Below are 19,500 nucleotides of genomic sequence, written 5' to 3'. Positions count from 1 at the left end.
CAATCCCAACTCTCCAGTTGCAACATTTGCTTGTAAACTAACGTTTTGCGCCACTAGATTTTTCATCGTTCAAAGAAGACTTTTGAACAGATATTTTCTTATATAACCCCAGCTTCCCTCAAACTTTAATTGGATACAGTGACAATCATGATTTCAAGGCAAGTGTCATTTTCAAAAGTCTTTCTTTGCTTTAAATGTGTTGTTTTCATTGTTTCTTTCAATGCCATCTCATCTAGCTAAGCTATTATCCACGTGGCTTTAAACGGGATTAAACACCTTTATAATCTGACTTGTTTACGTTAGAACGCATCAGGATTACTGAGCAGAAAGAATAGGATTAACACCAGAGATAAACTGTAACAGATATACGGTTTCTTTATCTCGGACTTTGTAACCTGTAATATATCCAAGATATCACTATATCCTTTGTCTTAAGAAAACAAGACAATATGAGAAATATTCTTAATATTCTTATAAAAGTTTAACTTTCGAGGAAGATTGACAATTAAGTTTCAAACACCGGTATACTTTTATCAGAGAATTCATTTATAAACTTTGCGGTCTGCAGCCCATATTTACAGAAAGGCCAAGTCCTTTTTTTTCTAAGGAAAGGAATTCGAACGGTCTAATCTGTTTTGAAATAGTTTCAAAAGGCGGAACAATACTTTTTTTATTATCAAACAATCACTTTAGGGACGTCGCATTTGCTTAAAACTATGGGGTCGGGGTGAGTACATATGGAAAAGTGGCAATCAAAGGACCTTACTCTTATCAATTGTTGAGAGTTCAAATGGAATTGCTCTGATTTGCATAGCCAACTTGAAGAACCGAGCATGGAATAGTATTGTGCCATATTCACAAACATTAGTCTACAAAGCCTACAGCCAGGAGTTCGCTACCCCCAGACCCCGGGGAAGCACACCTAAGAGATTGAAAGCCCAGTTTGTGAAGGACAATGTGTTAAACATTCGGGAAGCAGAGGCTAGGGCAGGGGACAGGACTTCTTGGAGGATCCACCTGGAAAGCTAGGGGCCAGTTTCTGGCCTGTGCACGTAGGCAGTAGGGTAGACATATTCATATGAGAGGAAAACGTGACCACAAAGCTATCACTACGTCATCAGATGACGTAATAAATTGGTTGGTAACATTGTATGCAGTATCGATTTAAATGGAGCCATGACGAATTTGAATAATTACACATACGCTCTTTGTCTATAAATTCTTAAGGTGTGGTCTTATTTCATTGAAACAAAGAGGATGCCTCCTGGGAGAAATATGTCTTGTCAATCTTCTGTCACTGAGTTCCGGCTAAATTTGATTAATTACGTTGTAATTGCCTACATTAAGATAAGAACATACGGCATATGTTGGCAACTTTTCCAAAAACTACAAATATATAATGGCGCACTAATCAAAGTATGAAAAACATTGTTCTTTACAGTCATGTACACGACTTCGTTTAGACCTTAGGAGAACAGCTTGGTTTAGTGTTTATTTTACCATCAACCAGAAATAGTGTCTTAGAAATCAGATAGGCGGAGACAATTGTCACGTATCGAACCCGAAATCAATTACACAAATGTTATCGATTTGATCGAGTTCCTGCCGGAGTTAGTTGATTGTGATTAGAGGGTTAGAATTGGAGCTGTCGATGCTTGACTTTGATACGGGAACGCACGTGGTGAAGACGGATGAGGTTTTCCCCAAGGAGAGGGGAACGGAAAGAGGAAGGGAGGCGAGAAAAACTATTACTCTTCCCACAGGGAATAGCGGTAGGGTGATGGTAGTGAGGAAAAGTTGGTGATACCAACATCTGAAGTAGAAGTAGTTTGCGTTTTTGTTTGTTTGTTTATTGCTGTTCTACGCCATTGCAAAAGTTGCAATTGTTTGGCCAACGTTATATAAAACAAAGACTTCTAAGCAATACTGGAAATGCATCTAAGTTCGCGTGGTTTTTATTTCGTGCTAAGGCGAAAATGAAGTGTTTGCGGTGGTTTTAAGTTTGCGGCAGCGCTATAGTCACTTACTGCTACAATGTTTGACAAAAATGTTCGCGATAGTTTTGAGTTCGCGGTGAAACGGTCGCCGTGAAAACCGCGAACATAAAACCACCGCGAACATTTCTGCATTCACAGTAATTGCAAAATAGGCCTTCATCATTTTGATAAGACAAAAAAGTCATCACGTTCCTGTGTTAATTCTAATGAAGGAATGTGCTTTTATCACATGAGGGTCCGTCACAAGCAACCCATGGATCATCTTTAAGATAATGAAAGTCGACAATCAAAGCTACCACAACAGATACGATGGGTTTTATGTTTTCACATGCTCAGGTTTAGGATTACATTTCTTGGCTATATAAGTGAGTTCGAGCGTAGACATTGAAACAAAATCAAAAGAAGACAAGAATGGTATTCTCTGTAGCTTTAAAAGACAGCACATCAGCTGTGGCTTTCTGTGTGTTCTTGTTTTGTTCAGAATAAGGCCCAACGAAGAGTATACAATCCCAACTCTCCAGTTGCAACATTTGCTTGTAAACTAACGTTATGCGCCACTAGATTTTTCATCGTTCGAAGAAGACCTTGAACAGATAACGTCTTATATAACCCCAGCTTACCTCAAACTTTAATTGGATACAGTGACAATCATGATTTCAAGGCCAGTGTCATTTTTAAAAGTCTTTCTTTGTTTTAAATGTGTTGTTTTTATCGTTTCTTTCAATGCCATCTCATCTATCTACGCCATTAACCACGTGGCTTTAAACGGGAATAAACACCTTTATAATCTGACTTGTTTACGTTAGAGCGCATCAGGATTACTGAGCAGAAAGAATAGGATTAACACCAGAGATAAACTGTAACAGATATACGGTTTCTTTATCTCGGACTTCGTAACCTGTAATATATCCAATATATCGCTATATCCTTTGTCTTAAGGAAACAAGACAATATGAGAAATATTCTTAATATTCTTAAAGTTTAACTTTCGAGGAAGATTGACAATTAAGTTTCAAACACAGGTATACTTTTATCAGAGAATTCATTTATAAACTTAGCGGTCTGCAGCCCATATTTACAGAAAGGCCAAGTTCTTTTTTTCTAAGGAACGGAACGCTCTAATCTGTTTTGAAATAGTTTCAAAAGGCGGAACAATACCTTTTGTATTATAAAACAATCACTTTAGGGACGTCGCATTTGCTTAAAACTATGGGGTCGGGGTGAGTACATATGGAAAAGTGGCAATCCAAGGACCTTACTCTTATCAATTTTTGAGAGTTCAAATCGAATTGCTCTGATTTGCATAGCCAAGCTGAAGAACCGAGCATGGAATAGTATTGTGCCATATTCACAAACATTAGTCTGACAAAGCCTACAACCAGGAGTTCGCTACCCCCAGACCCCGGGGAAGCCCACATAAGAGATGGAAAGACCAGATTGTGAAGGACACTGGGTTAAACATTCGGGAAGCAGAGGCTAGGGCAGGGGACAGGACTTCTTGGAGGATCCACCTGGAAAGCAAGGGGCCAGTTTCTGGCCTGTGCACGTAGGCAGTAGACATATTCATTTGAGAGGAAAACGTGACCACAAAGCTATCACTACGTCATCAGATGACGTAATAAATTGGTTGGTAACATTGCATACAGTATCGATTTAAATGGAGCCATGGCGAATTTGAATAATTACACATGTGCTCTTTGTAGATAAATTCTTAAGGTGTGGTCTTATTTGATTGAAACAAAGAGGATGCCTTCTGGGAGAAATATGTCTTGTCAATCTTCTGTCACTGAGTTCCGGCTAAATTTGATTAATTACGTTGTAATTGCCTAAGTTAAGATAAGAACATACGGCATATGTTGACAATTTTTCCAAAAACTACAAATGTATAATTGCGCAATAATTAACAGTTAGAGCATTACAAAAAGTGTATTTACAGTCATGTACTCGAGCTCGTTATAGATCACGAACCAAAGACTTTTGGCGAACAGCCTGGTGTAGTATATATTCTATCTTCAACCAGAAATAGTGTCTTAGAAATCAGATAGGCGGAGACAATTGTCACGTATCGAACCCAAAATCAATTACACAAATGTTATCGATTTGATCGAGTTCCTGTCGGAGTTGGTTGATTGTGATTAGGGGGTTAGAATTGGAGCTGTCGATGCCTGACTTTGATACGGGAACGCTCGTGGTGAAGACGGATGAGGTTTTCCTTGAGGAGAGGGGAACGGAAAGAGGAAGGGAGGGGAGAAAAACTATTAGTCTTCCCACAGGGAATAGCGGTAGGGTGATGGTAGTGAGGAAAACTTGGTAATACCAACATCTGAGGGAGAAGTAGTTTGCTTGTTTGTTTGCTTGTTTATTGCTGTTCTACGCCATTGCAAAAGTTGCAATTGTTTGGCCAACGTTATATAGAACAAAGACAACGCAATGCTGTAAATGCATTTAAGCTCGCGTGGTTTTTATTTCGTGCTAAGGCGAAAATGAAGTGTTTCGGTGGTTTTAAGTTTGCGGCAGCGCTAAAGTCACATACTACTATAATGTTGGCCAGAAATGTTCGCGGCGGTTTTATGTTCGCGGTGAAACGGTCGCCGCGAAAACCGGGAACATAAAACCACCGTTTCTGCATTCACAGTAATTGCAAAATAGGCCCTCATCATTTTGATAAGATAACAAAGTCATCACGTTCCTGTGTTAATTCTAATGAAGGAATGTGCTTTTATCACATGAGGGTCCATCACAAGTAACTCGGGGATCATCTTCACGATAAGTAAAGTTGTCGACAATCAAAAGCTATCGCAACAGATGGGTTTCATGGTTTAGTTCCCGTATACTGAGGCTTAGGATTGAATTTATTTCCTTTAAATTTAAGCCAATAGACATTGAATCAAAATCAAGAACAGACGAGTATGGTATACTCTACAGATTTATATGACATCAGCTGTGGCTTTCTATTTGTTTTTTGTTTTCTGTTCAGAATAAGGCTCAATGAAGAGTATGCAATCCCAACTCTCCCGTTGCAACATTTGCTTGTAAGCTTTGGCTTTGTACCACTAGATTTTTTATCTGTTGGAACCGGCTTCTTATATACTCCCAGCTTACCTCAAAATTTAATTGGATTCAGTGACAATCATGATTTCAAGGCAAGTGTCAATTTCAAAAGTCTTTCTTTGTTTTAAATGTGTTGTTTTTATTGTTTCTTTCTATGCCATCTCAACTAGCTAAGTCATTAGCCACGTAGCTTTAAACAGGAATAAACACCTTTATAATCTGACTTGTTTACGTTAGAGTGCATCAGGATTAGTGAGCAGAAAGAATAGGATTAACCCCAGAGATAAACTGTAACAGATATACGGTTTCTTTATCTCGGACTTCGTAACCAGTAATATATCCAAGATATCGCTAGCCTGGAATCCAAACCTATTATAGCTCCCGAGTCTCGTAATAGGTTTGGATTCCAGGCTAAGATATCGCTATATCCTTTGTCTTAAGGAAACAAGACAATAGACAATTCCCCTTATTCCAGTTCTAAATCGCTTCGAGTTTAACCTTCTAAGATGATTGACCATATACTACATGTAATAGTTTGAAACACAAGTATACTTTCATCAGACAATTGATTTTATGAACCTGGCATATTCATAGAAAGGCCAACGTTCTTTTAAGAAATGGGACGGTCTAACATATTATGGAATAGTTTTGAAAGCTGGAACAATATTCTTTTTTCTAGTCCGCACTCGTGAATATAAAAACGCATTCATGTTCTGTTTGTAGAAAGACTCCCTATTCGGCTCTTGCAACTACAAATAAATAAATAGACATAAACTCTCAGTGTATTTGTCCACGATGGACTTGTATTCTTTGTTTCTCAGTTTGACCTAGCTGTGTGTTCTTCGTGAAAAGTGATAAACAATGCGCCACGCGACTCTTTCTTTCAACTTCGATCAGCGGGATCAACTGTGATTATAAAATGCCGAGGTCGTATGGGATAGAATTGTTGGAGGAACCAGCCGTTTCGCTACGCATTTTCTCCATAATCTTAAAAATGCCGGAAACAATGGCTCCCGATGCGACTTCAAAGTGTCCCAGCGGCTTTTGAAATCGCTGTCGTTGGCAGACGACTTTCTGAGGGAAAACACCTGGATTGTGCTCACCTGATCTCCCAATTTCGCGCCGTCTCACTCCACAGACCAGTCAGCGCGTCGCCCTCAGAAACCGCCGGCGAGATGCCGCTTTGTGTCGCCGCCTGAAAGAATGCCGTCACCCGGCTACCCCCACTTATGAGATAACCTGAACAAAAGTACAATTATCTTTCAAAAACTCTCCGATGGCCAAAATTATCCGCGGTTATCATCAGAACCAGTTGGTTTATCTGTAAAAGACCGCCATTTTCCTATCCAGTTTGTTAGACGGGGATTATGTCTCTTTCTGTGTTTAATCCTGCTCGATCGTGGATTAGATTAAACTCCTCAAAAAAAAGGTGTTATACTGAAACCGTGAATTCTAGGTCAAAACGCATCCTTCTGTTCTGCACTTGGTGAAGTTTCATGCGAGATTGAAGTGTGTGTACCTTACGTTCCTTTGTGTACTTCCATTCCATGTCTTGGTGACAGAAGATTCAGAGAAAGAGCTGGATCAAGAATGTTTAGAGCCGGCTGAAAGGATTAAAACATGTTTCGCTTCAAGCAACATTAACATGTGGTTGTCCTTTCCTGTGATCTCTCGTACTTTCCTTAGCCTTTTATCACTTGTCATATCGCCCATATTTCATTTTCGTTCCTTTAAGCCATTGTCCTACATAGTGTTTGAAAGTCTGTTGACATCTGGTTCCTCAAAATATCCCAAATATCTCAAGATTTCCGCCGCTAAGTGCGCTGGCTCAGTGCGGTATGTAGTTTGCAGTCGTCCATTCAGCGTACACGCGCGCGCTGTTTGGGACTTTTGTGGGTGATTGACACCCATTTTGGACGACACGAGACTTACTAACGTGCTTCATCCATCTTGGTACAGACTGATATCATCGGAGACTCTGACGGGTTTCTGACGGGGGGACTGCCCAAGTCTGGTCGGGAGCGCCCTCTGAAGTAACCTGCTGACCAGAAAATTGGCCACGGGTCTCGATTAACTCCAAACCTCAAGGGACGGAGGAATATTGCCGCAAGATATATGAAAACATAACCTTCTTGGCGAATGTACAAACGCAATCGCTGCTACACAATAGAATAAAGACTGTATGTGCACTAAAATTAATGTACAATACTTAACAATGATTCTAACTAAAAGATAAAGGCTACCTAAACACAGCACGGCATTGCTAATGCATTATATCCCTGAGTACAATCAAGGAGGTACAATGTACATTTGTCGAAAAAAACTTGACATTAATTTTGTAGCAAAGACATGCACAACATGAACTTCCAAGGAAGGAACACCAGGGGGCGTTGTTGGAGTCACGGCAACAACATATGCACAAGAAATATACACTAAGTTGGTATCCTGCAGCAAAGTTTGAACCGTCGGTCTTCGCATGAAAATTGTGAAAAGTTGAGATGGAGCATACTAATACGTGTATATCGAATATTGCCACACATTGACAGACATTCGTTCTTCGTGTGTAGTCCGACTGCTCGGAGACATGTTTCTTGAATCTGTCATGACAACATGGAAAGAAACAGGACACGTGTAGGGACCTGGCTTTCAAGAGTATGGAGAGACAATGTTCAATTCTATATTTCCTCTTTTCTACGCGTATACAGTAGGGCGAATAACTGCGTGATCATAGTAATAAAGTGCATGGACAAGATGTAAAATCCAGAAAACATCACAGGTAGAGAGATACAACGACAGAGACACAAAGTCAGAAAACAGTTTTTTTCTTCTTTCTTTCGTACTGTTGTCGTTGGCAACGCTAACTTCTTTTAATCTACACACAGAGTATCTCAGACAAAGCAGCAAAGTGCTTCGGCAATTTCCTTTGTATGAGACCAATAGAACGCCTTCGTAATCACAGTACCGACCCGACGGCCGAAAAGAGCCGAAGCTGCTGCCGAGGACTTAACGTGCCGCCATCATTGATAGAGAACATACAAGCTACTAATTTTCACATACCGCGACAGACGTTAGCGATAGGACAGCGATTTGTCGGCAGCATGTTTCAAACACTTTTACAGAGATCACAGACTAAGAATTTTTTGCTCAGCGAGTTGAGACCGCGGTAACTGATAGAGCACCCATTCGTAGTAAGCATATTTGCAGACTGATCTACGTAACAGTCATCAATGCATCTTCTATATATGTCTTGCAATAATTCGTCATATCTTGCATTGCGTTTTGCCTGAAAATGCACACTACTGTTGGACTGGCTTCTTTTAGACTCTAATGCTTGATGTCTATAGTATTAAGCAAAGTTGGGACCAGGGACCACTATGACCAGTATTCCACGAAATCGTCGTAAACTATAGTAACGTTTGACACTCTACATAGTGTAGTGTCACTGCATAGTGTCTACTATCTATAATTTCTAGGTTTACAAAGACTGGTACATCATACATCCATGCCACCTACGCATGCTCCGTGCTTGCGATGGTAAGTCCATCGATCCATGTGTCACAAAACTGTGTAGCAGCTTGGCCCATCAAAATTGTGTTTTAGTCTTACTACAATATCTATGATTATGATCAAAACAAAATTGATTTCAAATTCGTTTTTCCTTACTTTGTACTTGTTTGTATCAGAAAGCATTTTGAAACACTCTAGCTTATATCTGAAAGACTGACACGAAGAATTAGATTCTTAGATTCGAAGTAACACCTTTTTGCATGTCCTATCATAACCACGAATAATTCTTACCCATAACCACGGACACACATTTATTCCCTTTTAGAAATCATCTTTCATTGCTCTGTCTTCCGGTCCGCACGCTACACACACATACACTGTTCACCAGCCGTTACCGACGTTCAGACAAAAAACAGACACTTTGAAATTACCCGTGTAGTGGCCGCAGGCGTGATTGTATCAGTGTGTTCAGTCTTTGATGTCGAACACAAGTACAAGTCTCCTAAGTGAAGACGCGCTGTGCAGATATCAAGCCTCAAACATCAAAAGAAGCTTAGTCTAGACGACGGTGCACCAATTTTGGTTATCATTGAACTGGAGATAGAGAAAGAAAGCAATCCTTTTTTGCGACAAAAAATGGCCCAGAAATCACATATCCATAACGGTATATAACCGTCGCAGAAACAACTGAGGGGAACATGAGGTAGACTTTTCGGTCATAACATGGTTGTAATTATCTAAAATCTAGACATCATAAATATCTTAAACTATCTATTTTGCATAGACACTGTGGTACTACTCTAAAGAACTGTTGTAGCACTTCTATTCAAATCTATATCAATACCATTCACAAGAGAAGACAAAAAGTTTCGACAAAGTTGATGGCCTACCATGACACTGGGTGTCAGGCAGCTTTTGCCATCAGTTACGACGGAAGTCTGTACATGTATACATGATATCATAATTTGTTTGTTGTCTCTATCGCTGAATTAGAACAGGAATTCCAGTTTGAGAGAACTCTGTATCGCCACGAGCGTTGGGTACCGGAAAACAGAGGACACGCGTCCAGTATTAGTGCAAACATCCCAGGATCGATATAATCACATCCGGACAATACGGCGTCCTTGCCGGGAGAGAAAGGCCCGCACACCCGGCGCACACCCGTCTTTTGTCCCCCTGATCTGCGCCTACAACATCTGGTTACAGCGTCATTCGCTCGCCACAAATGAAAGGGATCCACAGTAACAGTAAATATTACTGTTTTGTCCGTGATAATTTCAAGTGAACCACATTGTTCTATTCTGTGATACAGATTTGGTGCACGCGGTTTCTTACTCATGAATTACATCTTATCTTAAATATTACGTCTGAAGTACAATCTGCAATATAAGAAGATACATACGAAATTCATACACATGATGTAACGTTGGGTAACATAAATTCGGGATTTTTCCGATAATGGTTGACTGAAATCAATCTAGCAGAACAACAAACCATCCTTTTTTTCTATAATTCTGTCAGTATCGTGTACTATCTTTGCACTAATCATATATATGGTAGATTTTGTCTCTAGTCGTGCTGACACCATAATATTTCAACTAGAAACTACCGTCCGCCGCACGCACAATTACGGTGCTGTCGGACAGGGGGGCACATTAATTCGGGAGAGAAGATTCGTCTTGAATATCTTACCGCTAATCACATTTTATACAGCAGCTATTCGTTCCATCCTTGGCTTGAGGAGAGTGCTATGGATATAGACGTGTCCAAGTAAAAAAAATACACGAAAAAACGGCCGTACCGCACACATCAGGCCAGTTCGGGAACAACCCGTGTGTTGAGTCGGTAGAACTTCACTCAAAGTCGGCCCATCGTCATCATCGGGCAACGTGTAACGTTACATTATTCATGGAAAGTTAGCTGGATGCCGTAGCAATGGTAATACTACTATGTCCATGTGTTCCTTGTTGTGTTAGGAGCAAACTTTGAGGAAAATATCTTCCTCAGTCCACTATCACACGCAGCATTTAGACAAAAAAGTGTTCCTCACAAACCTTTGTCGTCTGCTTGACAACAGGATTCTGGTTAACAATATGGCGGCGGGAAAATACACGTGCCGTAGGTTGTAGCAACAGAGAGGAGTTTTGATGATTGATCACACTTAGAATCCAGTTGCAGGTTAGCAAAAGAGATTGTAATAAGTTGTCTTGTAAATAATTGTGTTTAGCAGGAAGCGGATGTGACATTTTTCTTATAAACCAGCCGACAACCATGTTGTGTAAATCTCCCACGAAGCCCTCAGACTGTTCCAATAAGGGACGGAGAGTTTTTGACCTCGTCGCCTTATAATGCATGCTTATCGAAGCTTTTCAGACAGTGTTCTGAATACGTAAGTCTGTCAGGTTTGCATTTCTAGCGGTATTACTTATGTTGCATCTAGCACATATCCCTAAATACCCCGTTTTCGAAAAATCCCGAATTTAAGTACCCCGCGAATTTATGTTACCCAACGTTACACAGTAAACGTGTGATTATTACTGTTTTGTCCGTGATAATTTCAAGTGAACTTCATTGTTCTATTCTGTGATACAGATTTGGTGCACGCGGTTTCTTACTCATGAATTACAACTCGTATTGAATATTACGTCTGAAGAACAATCTGCAATATAGATACATATAGATTTACGAAATTCATACACATGATGCACACAGTAAACGTGTGATTAAGTTTGGATTGAAAATATCAAGACCAGGCCATATTCGACAGAGTGCGTGGGGGGAAGGTGGTCTATTCGCTAACGCATATTATAGCGACAATTGTTACCGTATCAATAACAGTTGGCGGTATACTAGTATGTGGTCCGTGTGGGTATTAAACAATACAGAAACTTTACCAGTCAAAAGTCCTTAAGCAAAAATCGCACCGAATGTCAAATTCACATGTACGGAAAACCAACTCTAAAGTTTCCATGGCGAAGTGTATCATGGGATATGTCTACTCTTTCCATACATTACAGCCCTGGCACCGAGTTGGACCTAAAACTCGACAACTTGTGCAAAGTTCGGCCTCACACAAGCAGACAATCAGGTCTGAATTGAGGCGTTACAAGGGCCGCCAATTTTGCATAACGCGATTCAAAAATATCCCTCTATCTCTCAAATTCAACATAAGAAAGAAAGATATCTGCGTCGATTATAGGGAGATACATACGCAGCCTTTGTTCAGCAAAAACAGCGCGGTAGGCATAATTTTCCTCTCACAATAAGCAAAAGCATGCATCACAAATACATGGTAAAAATAACAGTTTACAAAAACTACACCAGCTTTTCCTCCTTGTGACATGAAAGAAGCTTTTCTGAAGAAGCTCAGTCCGTACTATTATAATTGGCTGAATTAAAACCATTTACGGTACTTCACACACATTGTGTCAACAAACGCCACCCCGTTTGTCTCTGACTTGCGCGGAACAATTAAGTTCTAATTTGCCTGAATGGGCCAGGGAATTACACAGTAGTTAACTTGGGTAAATAGCGCGGCGGAGGAATATTTAAAGTCGAGTGGACAACGTGGGTTGGGTGCAGTCCTCGAAGAGTCGTAGAGGAAGGCAGAGATATTGGAAAGTTGCGGAGTCGTGGCCGGCGAAGGTTGAAGAGAGCTTGTCGTGTGCGTCAACCCGCGGGCCAGCCTGTGGTTCAATTTTGCCACGTTTACACAGCAACCACTTGTTGCACACAGCTTGCGCAGCCAGACGCAAGTGTCGTCCGTTCTTTATCATCAGACTAGCGCTCGTCGGACAGTCTTCTGCACTCTGTTTGGCTGCAGATATCCAGGCTTCCGCCACAAGCTGTTTCACAGATTCTCTTTCCCGGCTGTTTTGCTAGCAAACTTTTCAGCACAAGTGTTGTTTTTAAGGCAAAAATCCTTCCTTTTTTTCTCACAATGGAAGTTGTGCAATATAACGAGGATCAATACAGTTTCAACGGCGCATCCAACACCGTTGATCAGAACGGAGCGTCGGCGTCGTACCAAAACATGACGCCCATGCCGGACTTTTACAGCGACTTCGACAACAGCACCTACAACTTCGCCAGCCTTGCGTTCGACTTGGCCGACCTCGGGGACTTGGCCGCCAGCGTCGACGTTCCACTCTACGGCGGCGGCTTCCCGTCGGGCGACGCCGGGTACGTCCCAGGCGACGTCAACACGTACAGTCCCTCCTCGTCCAGCGGTGGAAACTACAGCCCCAACACGTACAGTCCGTCCAACTACACACCCAACAACTACACACAAGGTTCCTACGACGCCTCAGGGGGAAGCCACGATCACAGCGCTAACACCACGGTGACGGGAACATGGTCGTGCTGGACACAACAAGTACCGCAACAACCCGGCTACTTCGACGGGACACAGAACACCCAAGGTCTGTACAACTTCGTCGGACAGCCCCAAGCACACCTAGGGTACGAGCAGACTCAACAGGGAAGCCTTCAACAGCAACAACAGGTTGGACATATTTTTTGTTCGAATGTTTCATGCTGCCAAATTTACGCAAAATCTTCCAAGTTCTACGTGTCTCTTTTCCTAAGCACAGAAATGTTGTATACGTACACACAATGTGCTTTATATATGTAGTTTCTAGAACAGTAAAATTCCCATAGGAAACCAGAACTGCAGTTATACTGGAATAGAACTAACTGTTCTTAACAGATTATTTTCAGTCAAAACTACATTTTGCTGTAATCTACTTATAACTTAAACCAACAGTCTGTAGAGATAGACTGAAGAAATATGGATTAGACTGTGACATGTTTAAACCGCTTGAACCCCGAACAGTTGCGCTATTTCTTCTTTGGTGCAAAGATCGTCTATACCCCTAGGATATCACCAATTACTTAAGATAGCATCGGGCTTTTATAAGAAGATAACAGACAGACTACAGAAGGCAAAGCATGCTCAGTAGAAGAGGGACTTTAGTGGGGAACACAATCGCATAGAACATGGTCTACTTCTGAATAACTGACTTTTCATGACAACACAAAGTTAAGACTTACGAAGAGACCTTACGGAAAGTTGTAGGTCTGTTCCACCTCACTTATGGTCTAATTTTCGGGGTGTGGTTCTAAACAAATCAAACTGTGATACAATGTGCTGATATTGGGGTAAGTCTGATCGAGTAGCAATTGGGAAAAGATGTGAAGTACGCCTGTTATGTGTGTTATGTGGTGCACTTCGGTGTACGGATTCCAGTACACGCGTGGGGCATACAAGAGATGGGAGGCGTGGATACTTACACGCTTAACTAATCACAGGAAGTTCCGCTTATACTATAGTCTCGTACAGAGGGTACCCGAATAATAGATAGCTAACTATGACAATGTACCTGTCGTATCTAATAGTCTTGTCCGAATGTGGCGGCTAAATCTTTGAACGCAGGTCGGGTTTTAAGGGGATCTTTAGATACATCTGATCAGCTTACCTAAACTTCTCAAGAACGACGGGAACACCTGGATTGATGCGTCTTAATTGTTTGATATCTACCTTGTGGCTAGGAAGGGATTAGTTTGAGTCAGTGATTGAGAATGAATAAACACTGCGGTTTCCAAAACATTGGAAACATGCTCGACGGCCTAACTAGTTGCTAAGGATCCTTCATCAAGTTACATTTAAATGTATCATGCATATGCGGACAATTCCGTAAAATAGTGCGACAAATTTCATTTTATTTTGAGTGATCTTCGTTTTTGCGCAGCAAGACGCAAGTGTAGTCCGTTCTTTATCATCAGTCTAGCGCTCGTCGGAGAGTCTTCTTCACTCTGTCTGGCTGTAGATTTCCAGGCTTCAGTCATTTTGAGTGTGTTTTTTTTCCTTCCAAGCAGCCCGGACAGACCAAGCCGAAGACCCGGCGCCGCATCCCGACCCTGGCGCAGCGGAAAGCCGCCAACGTACGCGAGAGGCGGCGGATGTTCAACCTGAACGACGCCTTCGACAAGCTCAGAAAGAGGGTAAGACAGAGATATAACTTAGCTATAGTTTTTACGCTATCACGCGCTAACCCCAAAGATCGCAATTACAAAATGCAAAAATACAGTCTTACTGAAAATGTTTCACCTGCTAATATTCAAATTGCTGAGTGGAAATGTTTAAACTGCTAACTGTAGAAATATACCCCGCTACTGAAAAAAGTAAAAAAAAAGGAATTGCCCTACGTGCCACTAAAAATGAACGCGTAGAATAAGATAATGTTTACTCTCTGATTTCTATCTGGATCTGATACTGATAAGCTCTGTCATCTTAGTTTGGATAAGATTTATCCAGTGATCGACTATTAGAACTAAACGAAGACACTCTCTTCCAGGTCCCCACGTTTTCCTACGAGAAGCGGCTGTCCCGGATTGAGACCCTGAGACTGGCCATCATCTACATCCACTTCATGAAGGACGTCTTGGCCGGGAAAACAGTCAGGTACGTGTCTTGTTTATATCACATAACTCCTGCAGCTAGCTATGTTTTTGTATGGTTGGCTTAACTTCATCGGTACTTTTTTTCCTAAAGAAACATGTAGAAGACAAGAAACCAATTTCACCAATCGAAGTAACGACTTGCTTTGACTGTATTTTCCTTCACTAGTAATTCTGCGACCGACTTGGGCGTTTTTTAAGTAATTGTGGAAGTGCCTGGTTATCATTTGTACATTATCATTATGCGTTATGCAGTATCTTATCTACGAATCTGTTCCCAGTCTAGAACGCAAAATCTTCACAATTTATGCAACCTTCTGCAAAAAATCTGGTATCTAATATGATCAGTTTTGTACCATACGACAAGGCCATATAGTCATGATCGTCAGTTCTTCCTATAACAAGTACGGCACTTTTTTCCACAGTGAGGCGGAGATTCGCAGCGTCCGGAGGAGCCTGACCGCGGCCATGGAGGGTGACATGGAGGAGGAGAATGACTCGCCTTCCGACGAGTTGTCGGAGACGTCCGAGGGACCCACGTCGGTGTGAACTCGACCATCCGAGGGGCCCCGCGACATACTCTCCAAGCAGAGGTTCGGCTTGTTTTGGGCGTCTTTTTAGACGTTTTTGTCGGGCTTTCCATTTTGTCAGGTTTTCTTCTCGTCCGCCAGCCATAAAGAAAACGGGGCAAAATCGAAAGCCCGACAAAAACGCCCCCGCAACACGTTAAAAATCAGCCGGAGCGAAGCTATGCTTTGAAAGTACCCGCTTCAGTGTGAACACGCCATCTGAAGGGCCCTCTTAGTTGTAAATACGCCATCTAACTGGCCAGTATGTACGTCCACGCATTGTCGTATTTGTCAGAGACAATCTGTATGTATCTCAGTATGTACATGTATTTATTGCGCACTGTATTGTCGGAATCCTATTCTGTTGTACGACTAAAATACAAGGCCGCTCTGTAGGCGAAAAAGACTTCTTTCAATCAGATCTTCATTGAACGGTCCACTAGTTTTCTGTACATGTACGTAAAATTCTTAACAAGGAGTAAACGTACATATATGTCATCAGTGATAAATGTATGTCTTTATTTAAAAAAATGATATAGATTGTATTGATATTGTGTAAGAAATTGTCAATTGTTGCGGAGTGATTGTACATATTTTTCTCGTAAGAAATTTAAAGAGGTTGTCCATTTGATGTACATGATGTTGTAGAATTACTGAATCTTGATATCGTGATATGTGCTGGTATTTCTGAATTTATTGAGTGTCGCATTATTTAAATGAATATCTACTTCTCACGAAATCCTATCGGCACGACTCTCACGACGTCATAATTGATGTTATTCAATCTGAAGTGAGGTTTAAACAGTTCTTTTGTTTCTGTGTTTGTTCGTGAGTACGGTTGAGCCGGAAAACAACAACTCTTCAGTGGTAGCAGCCATGATGAACTTGTTCCTTTCTTTCGAATGGAAATAAAACATTCCGTGGGAACTACACTCGCCTTTTGTTTCCTGTTTACCGTTCTGATATTTGGGACCCCAGAGGACGATCATACCGGAACTTTTCGCCGTGTCTTGGCAGATAAAACGAAACGAAACTTTGGTTTCTATTCAAATGGAAGCTAAGCTTTAGTTATGAATTATTGTTGGTCACCATCAAATGCAAAGAAGATGAGAATAGATGATAACAGAACAACAACTATAACATCGCACTAATATTTCTGCCATAACTGTGTGATCTTGCTTCACTAAATTCTGCACCTGAGTTTAATGGCCAAGTTCGTCTAGTCTCTACCAGAGTAACCACGCCGGCTATAGGGAGAATATTTGCCAGGGGAGTTTGGCCATGGAGGGTTTCATTCGCAGGTGCACGTGGACTGACTATACTGCCAAATTATTCCATTTTTTGCCGAATTCTACGATCCGTACGACCCGTAGAAAGGCTAGCCTCCTTCGCAGACTTCCTAGAAAGGCGGCGTATATATTGTGGGGGAGGGGGGGAGGGGGTGACGCGATTTCTTACACGGGCCAAGGGAGTTATGTCGCCGAGGGAGAAAGGGGGTCGTCCATCGGCAACATAACTCCCTTGGCCCGTGTAAGAAATCGCGTCACCCCCCTCCCCCCTCTCCCAAATATATACGCCGCCTTTCTAGGAAGTCTGCGAAGGAGGCTATAGAAAGGCCAGGCCGGGAGGCTATAGTTCGTCATTGTCTATAAAGGCTTTGCCCTGTTAGATATTCCTCTCTTGTTACTATGGTTACAACACGCGGCCGGTGCACCCATCACGATGCGTGAGGAAGTCTTCTAAGTTTAGCCGAACAAATATTGTCTTTGCGTCACTTTTACTCGCATCTTGGAAATGTCGTGGAAAAAAATAATTGAACCAACAATGGAGTAGGCATGAGACTTGAGGCAATGACTCCCTGGTTTCAAACTCAGATCAAACTGTCTAAAATCACGAATTTTCTCGTCTAAAATCGTTTCATAAAAAATGATGTAATGGTAGTTTGATTCAAATGCGCGTAACACAGTATGAAAATCCCGTTATGCTGTACAAATGTCATTCAGTGCGTGTTTTTCACTGCTACATTACGAGCACAATGCCAACAACAATACGATGATTAATTCGTAACCCTTTCATTGTGAGAACATCGCGCACCCCGCCCAAAGAACACACGTGCATTCTTCTGACCACAAAGGCACAAAGAGTTCAAGAAGACGAAAATAACGGGCTTTCCAAACTCATCCCTCCGCTTCCTTATTAAGAGCGCATTTGTGAGGGTGGAGAATTGTGGTGGAGTGTTTGCCGAAGAGCTGGTGTGTTTCCCTGTATAGGGCAGGCTCTTCAGTCCTTTGTGCTACTGTGTACGGGGAGGGGCAGCCGTAGGGGAATAATAACTCCGTCTACACTTCATGTGGGATTTAAAGGGCTCATGATTAAATACGTGTTCTACATTCCCACGTGCACTTTCTGATGTAGGAGCGTCGGTCATTTAGGGGACAACAAACACTTGTTGATCTAGAAGGATGTTCTGTACAATATTTTACACACAACGAGTGCTATACTTTTTACCGAATGGATTTGCAGTGTCTGAGTTTGTAAAATCCCACAATGTATCCTTTAGCATTTTGACATTGTCTGATATCTTTCTAGCTCTCTACCAGACGCTGATTAAAGAGAGAACAATTTACGAGGAGAGTTTGGCTACGATAGACTCCAGTTATCCTTACCAAGGACACATTTTCCTGTCATATTTTTGACAGATTCTATTATCCAAAACTCCACAGAAAGGCCTGGCGAAGGCTATGAACAGAACAAATTAACACAAATGCTATTTGCTTTTTGCCTTAAGACATTTCTTTGTCTTATACTTCTGTTCTGTGATTAACACGTCCTGTTCCAGGTTTAATCGGAGAGAGAACAGCCTTTGTGTCGAGATTGTACCACAAATTAAGCCTGATTGTTCATCAAGTGGCTTGTAGACCGTGCCTCATTGAACCTTCTGTTCACCGACTTCACACGGACAAGGAACGGTGTTTGTTGATAATCATCCCGGGGAAATGCGTAACATCACAACACGTGGTTTTGCTGGTGGGTTTTTGTGTTGATGGGAGTTACGTGTTTACGTTTCGCCTTTTCACGTTATCACAATTTACAATATGGTATTTCTCACTGTTTCTCAAAACTACGTCACTTTAAACTGGTCTCAAAAATGAAACATAAACACGGCAGCAGTCATAGGAGAGAAAGAAACCAACAGTATGGATGGAATTAAACACAAAAAAAACTTGAAAACCGCCACATGCAGCGAAACAACTTTATTGCATCCACAATGCATGTCATGAAGAAATCAGTGAGGCAACTTCATGGTAACGTCGTTTTTCGCCTCCGCGCGGGGGCCGTCCTTGGTGCTGATCATGCAGCACCTTCCACCTCCCCCGTTCTACATATATATACATATACAAACTAAGCAGTAAACACCGGTACCGGACTCGTCTCACTACAACTGTAAAGTCATTGTTGAATTTGTCTCTAAATATCGAGACCGAAACTCTCTGAAGAGCGTTAATGGTGAGTCTTTATAATTCATCAACTTCCACAGTTTGAGACTGTTACAGTGGTCCGCTCTTGATCTTCCAACGTCCACGCGGTGTGTTCTTCTTTCATCGGACGATCGAACTCGGACTGGAACTCTTGCGGACAGATCTTCGTGTCCTGTCGGTCCCGAACATGTCCGGGCCGGCTGTGCTCCTCAGGAGTGGTGCTCCCTGTCTCAGAGCTCTCCTCGTGGACAGGTCTTCTCAGCCAGCTGGCCCCTGTTTCTGGTTAGACCGGTACCGGTGTGAAGCGCCCCCTGGCCGACTGCTTCCGCACTGCTCGGCAGCAGCCCTACGGCAAGCGCTAGTTGCTACTGATGAAATACGGGCGGGTAGCACACGGATGTACCCAAAGTAGCACAGAATGTACATGAGCAGTCGTAG

At 41.9% G+C, this 19,500-nt stretch overlaps 1 protein-coding gene across 2 annotated transcripts; it reads left to right on the top strand.

Moving 5' to 3' along the window:
• The first annotated feature begins 12,113 nt into the window (after window positions 1–12,113).
• Window positions 12,114–16,513, top strand: LOC136436833 (uncharacterized). Of its 2 annotated transcripts, none has more exons than XM_066431190.1 (4): window positions 12,114–13,059; window positions 14,433–14,558; window positions 14,912–15,018; window positions 15,440–16,513. In XM_066431190.1, exons 1-4 carry the CDS (start codon window positions 12,496–12,498, stop codon window positions 15,561–15,563), a joined length of 921 nt encoding a protein of 306 aa, XP_066287287.1. In that variant the 5' UTR covers window positions 12,114–12,495; the 3' UTR covers window positions 15,564–16,513. The 2 variants fall into 2 exon arrangements, with proteins under 2 accessions (XP_066287287.1, XP_066287286.1); XM_066431189.1 differs by having other exon boundaries at window positions 14,430–14,558.
• Window positions 16,514–19,500: the final 2,987 nt, after the last annotated feature.

Source organism: Branchiostoma lanceolatum, chromosome 6, assembly GCF_035083965.1.
Source record: "Branchiostoma lanceolatum isolate klBraLanc5 chromosome 6, klBraLanc5.hap2, whole genome shotgun sequence".
NCBI lineage: Eukaryota > Metazoa > Chordata > Leptocardii > Amphioxiformes > Branchiostomatidae > Branchiostoma > Branchiostoma lanceolatum.
Note: the sequence above shows the minus strand (reverse complement) of the source record. Positions and strands in the feature narration are given on the sequence as shown.

What these genes read in the sequence shown, in the direction of transcription:
- LOC136436833 (XM_066431189.1), top strand. Translation starts at nt 12,496, where the DNA reads ATGGAAGTTGTGCAATATAACGAGGATCAATACAGTTTCAACGGCGCA. An exon ending in TCGACAAGCTCAGAAAGAGG is followed by an intron (nt 14,559 to 14,911) that starts GTAAGACAGAGA and finishes ACTCTCTTCCAG; the next exon opens with GTCCCCACGTTTTCCTACGA. An exon ending in TTGGCCGGGAAAACAGTCAG is followed by an intron (nt 15,019 to 15,439) that starts GTACGTGTCTTG and finishes TTTTTTCCACAG; the next exon opens with TGAGGCGGAGATTCGCAGCG.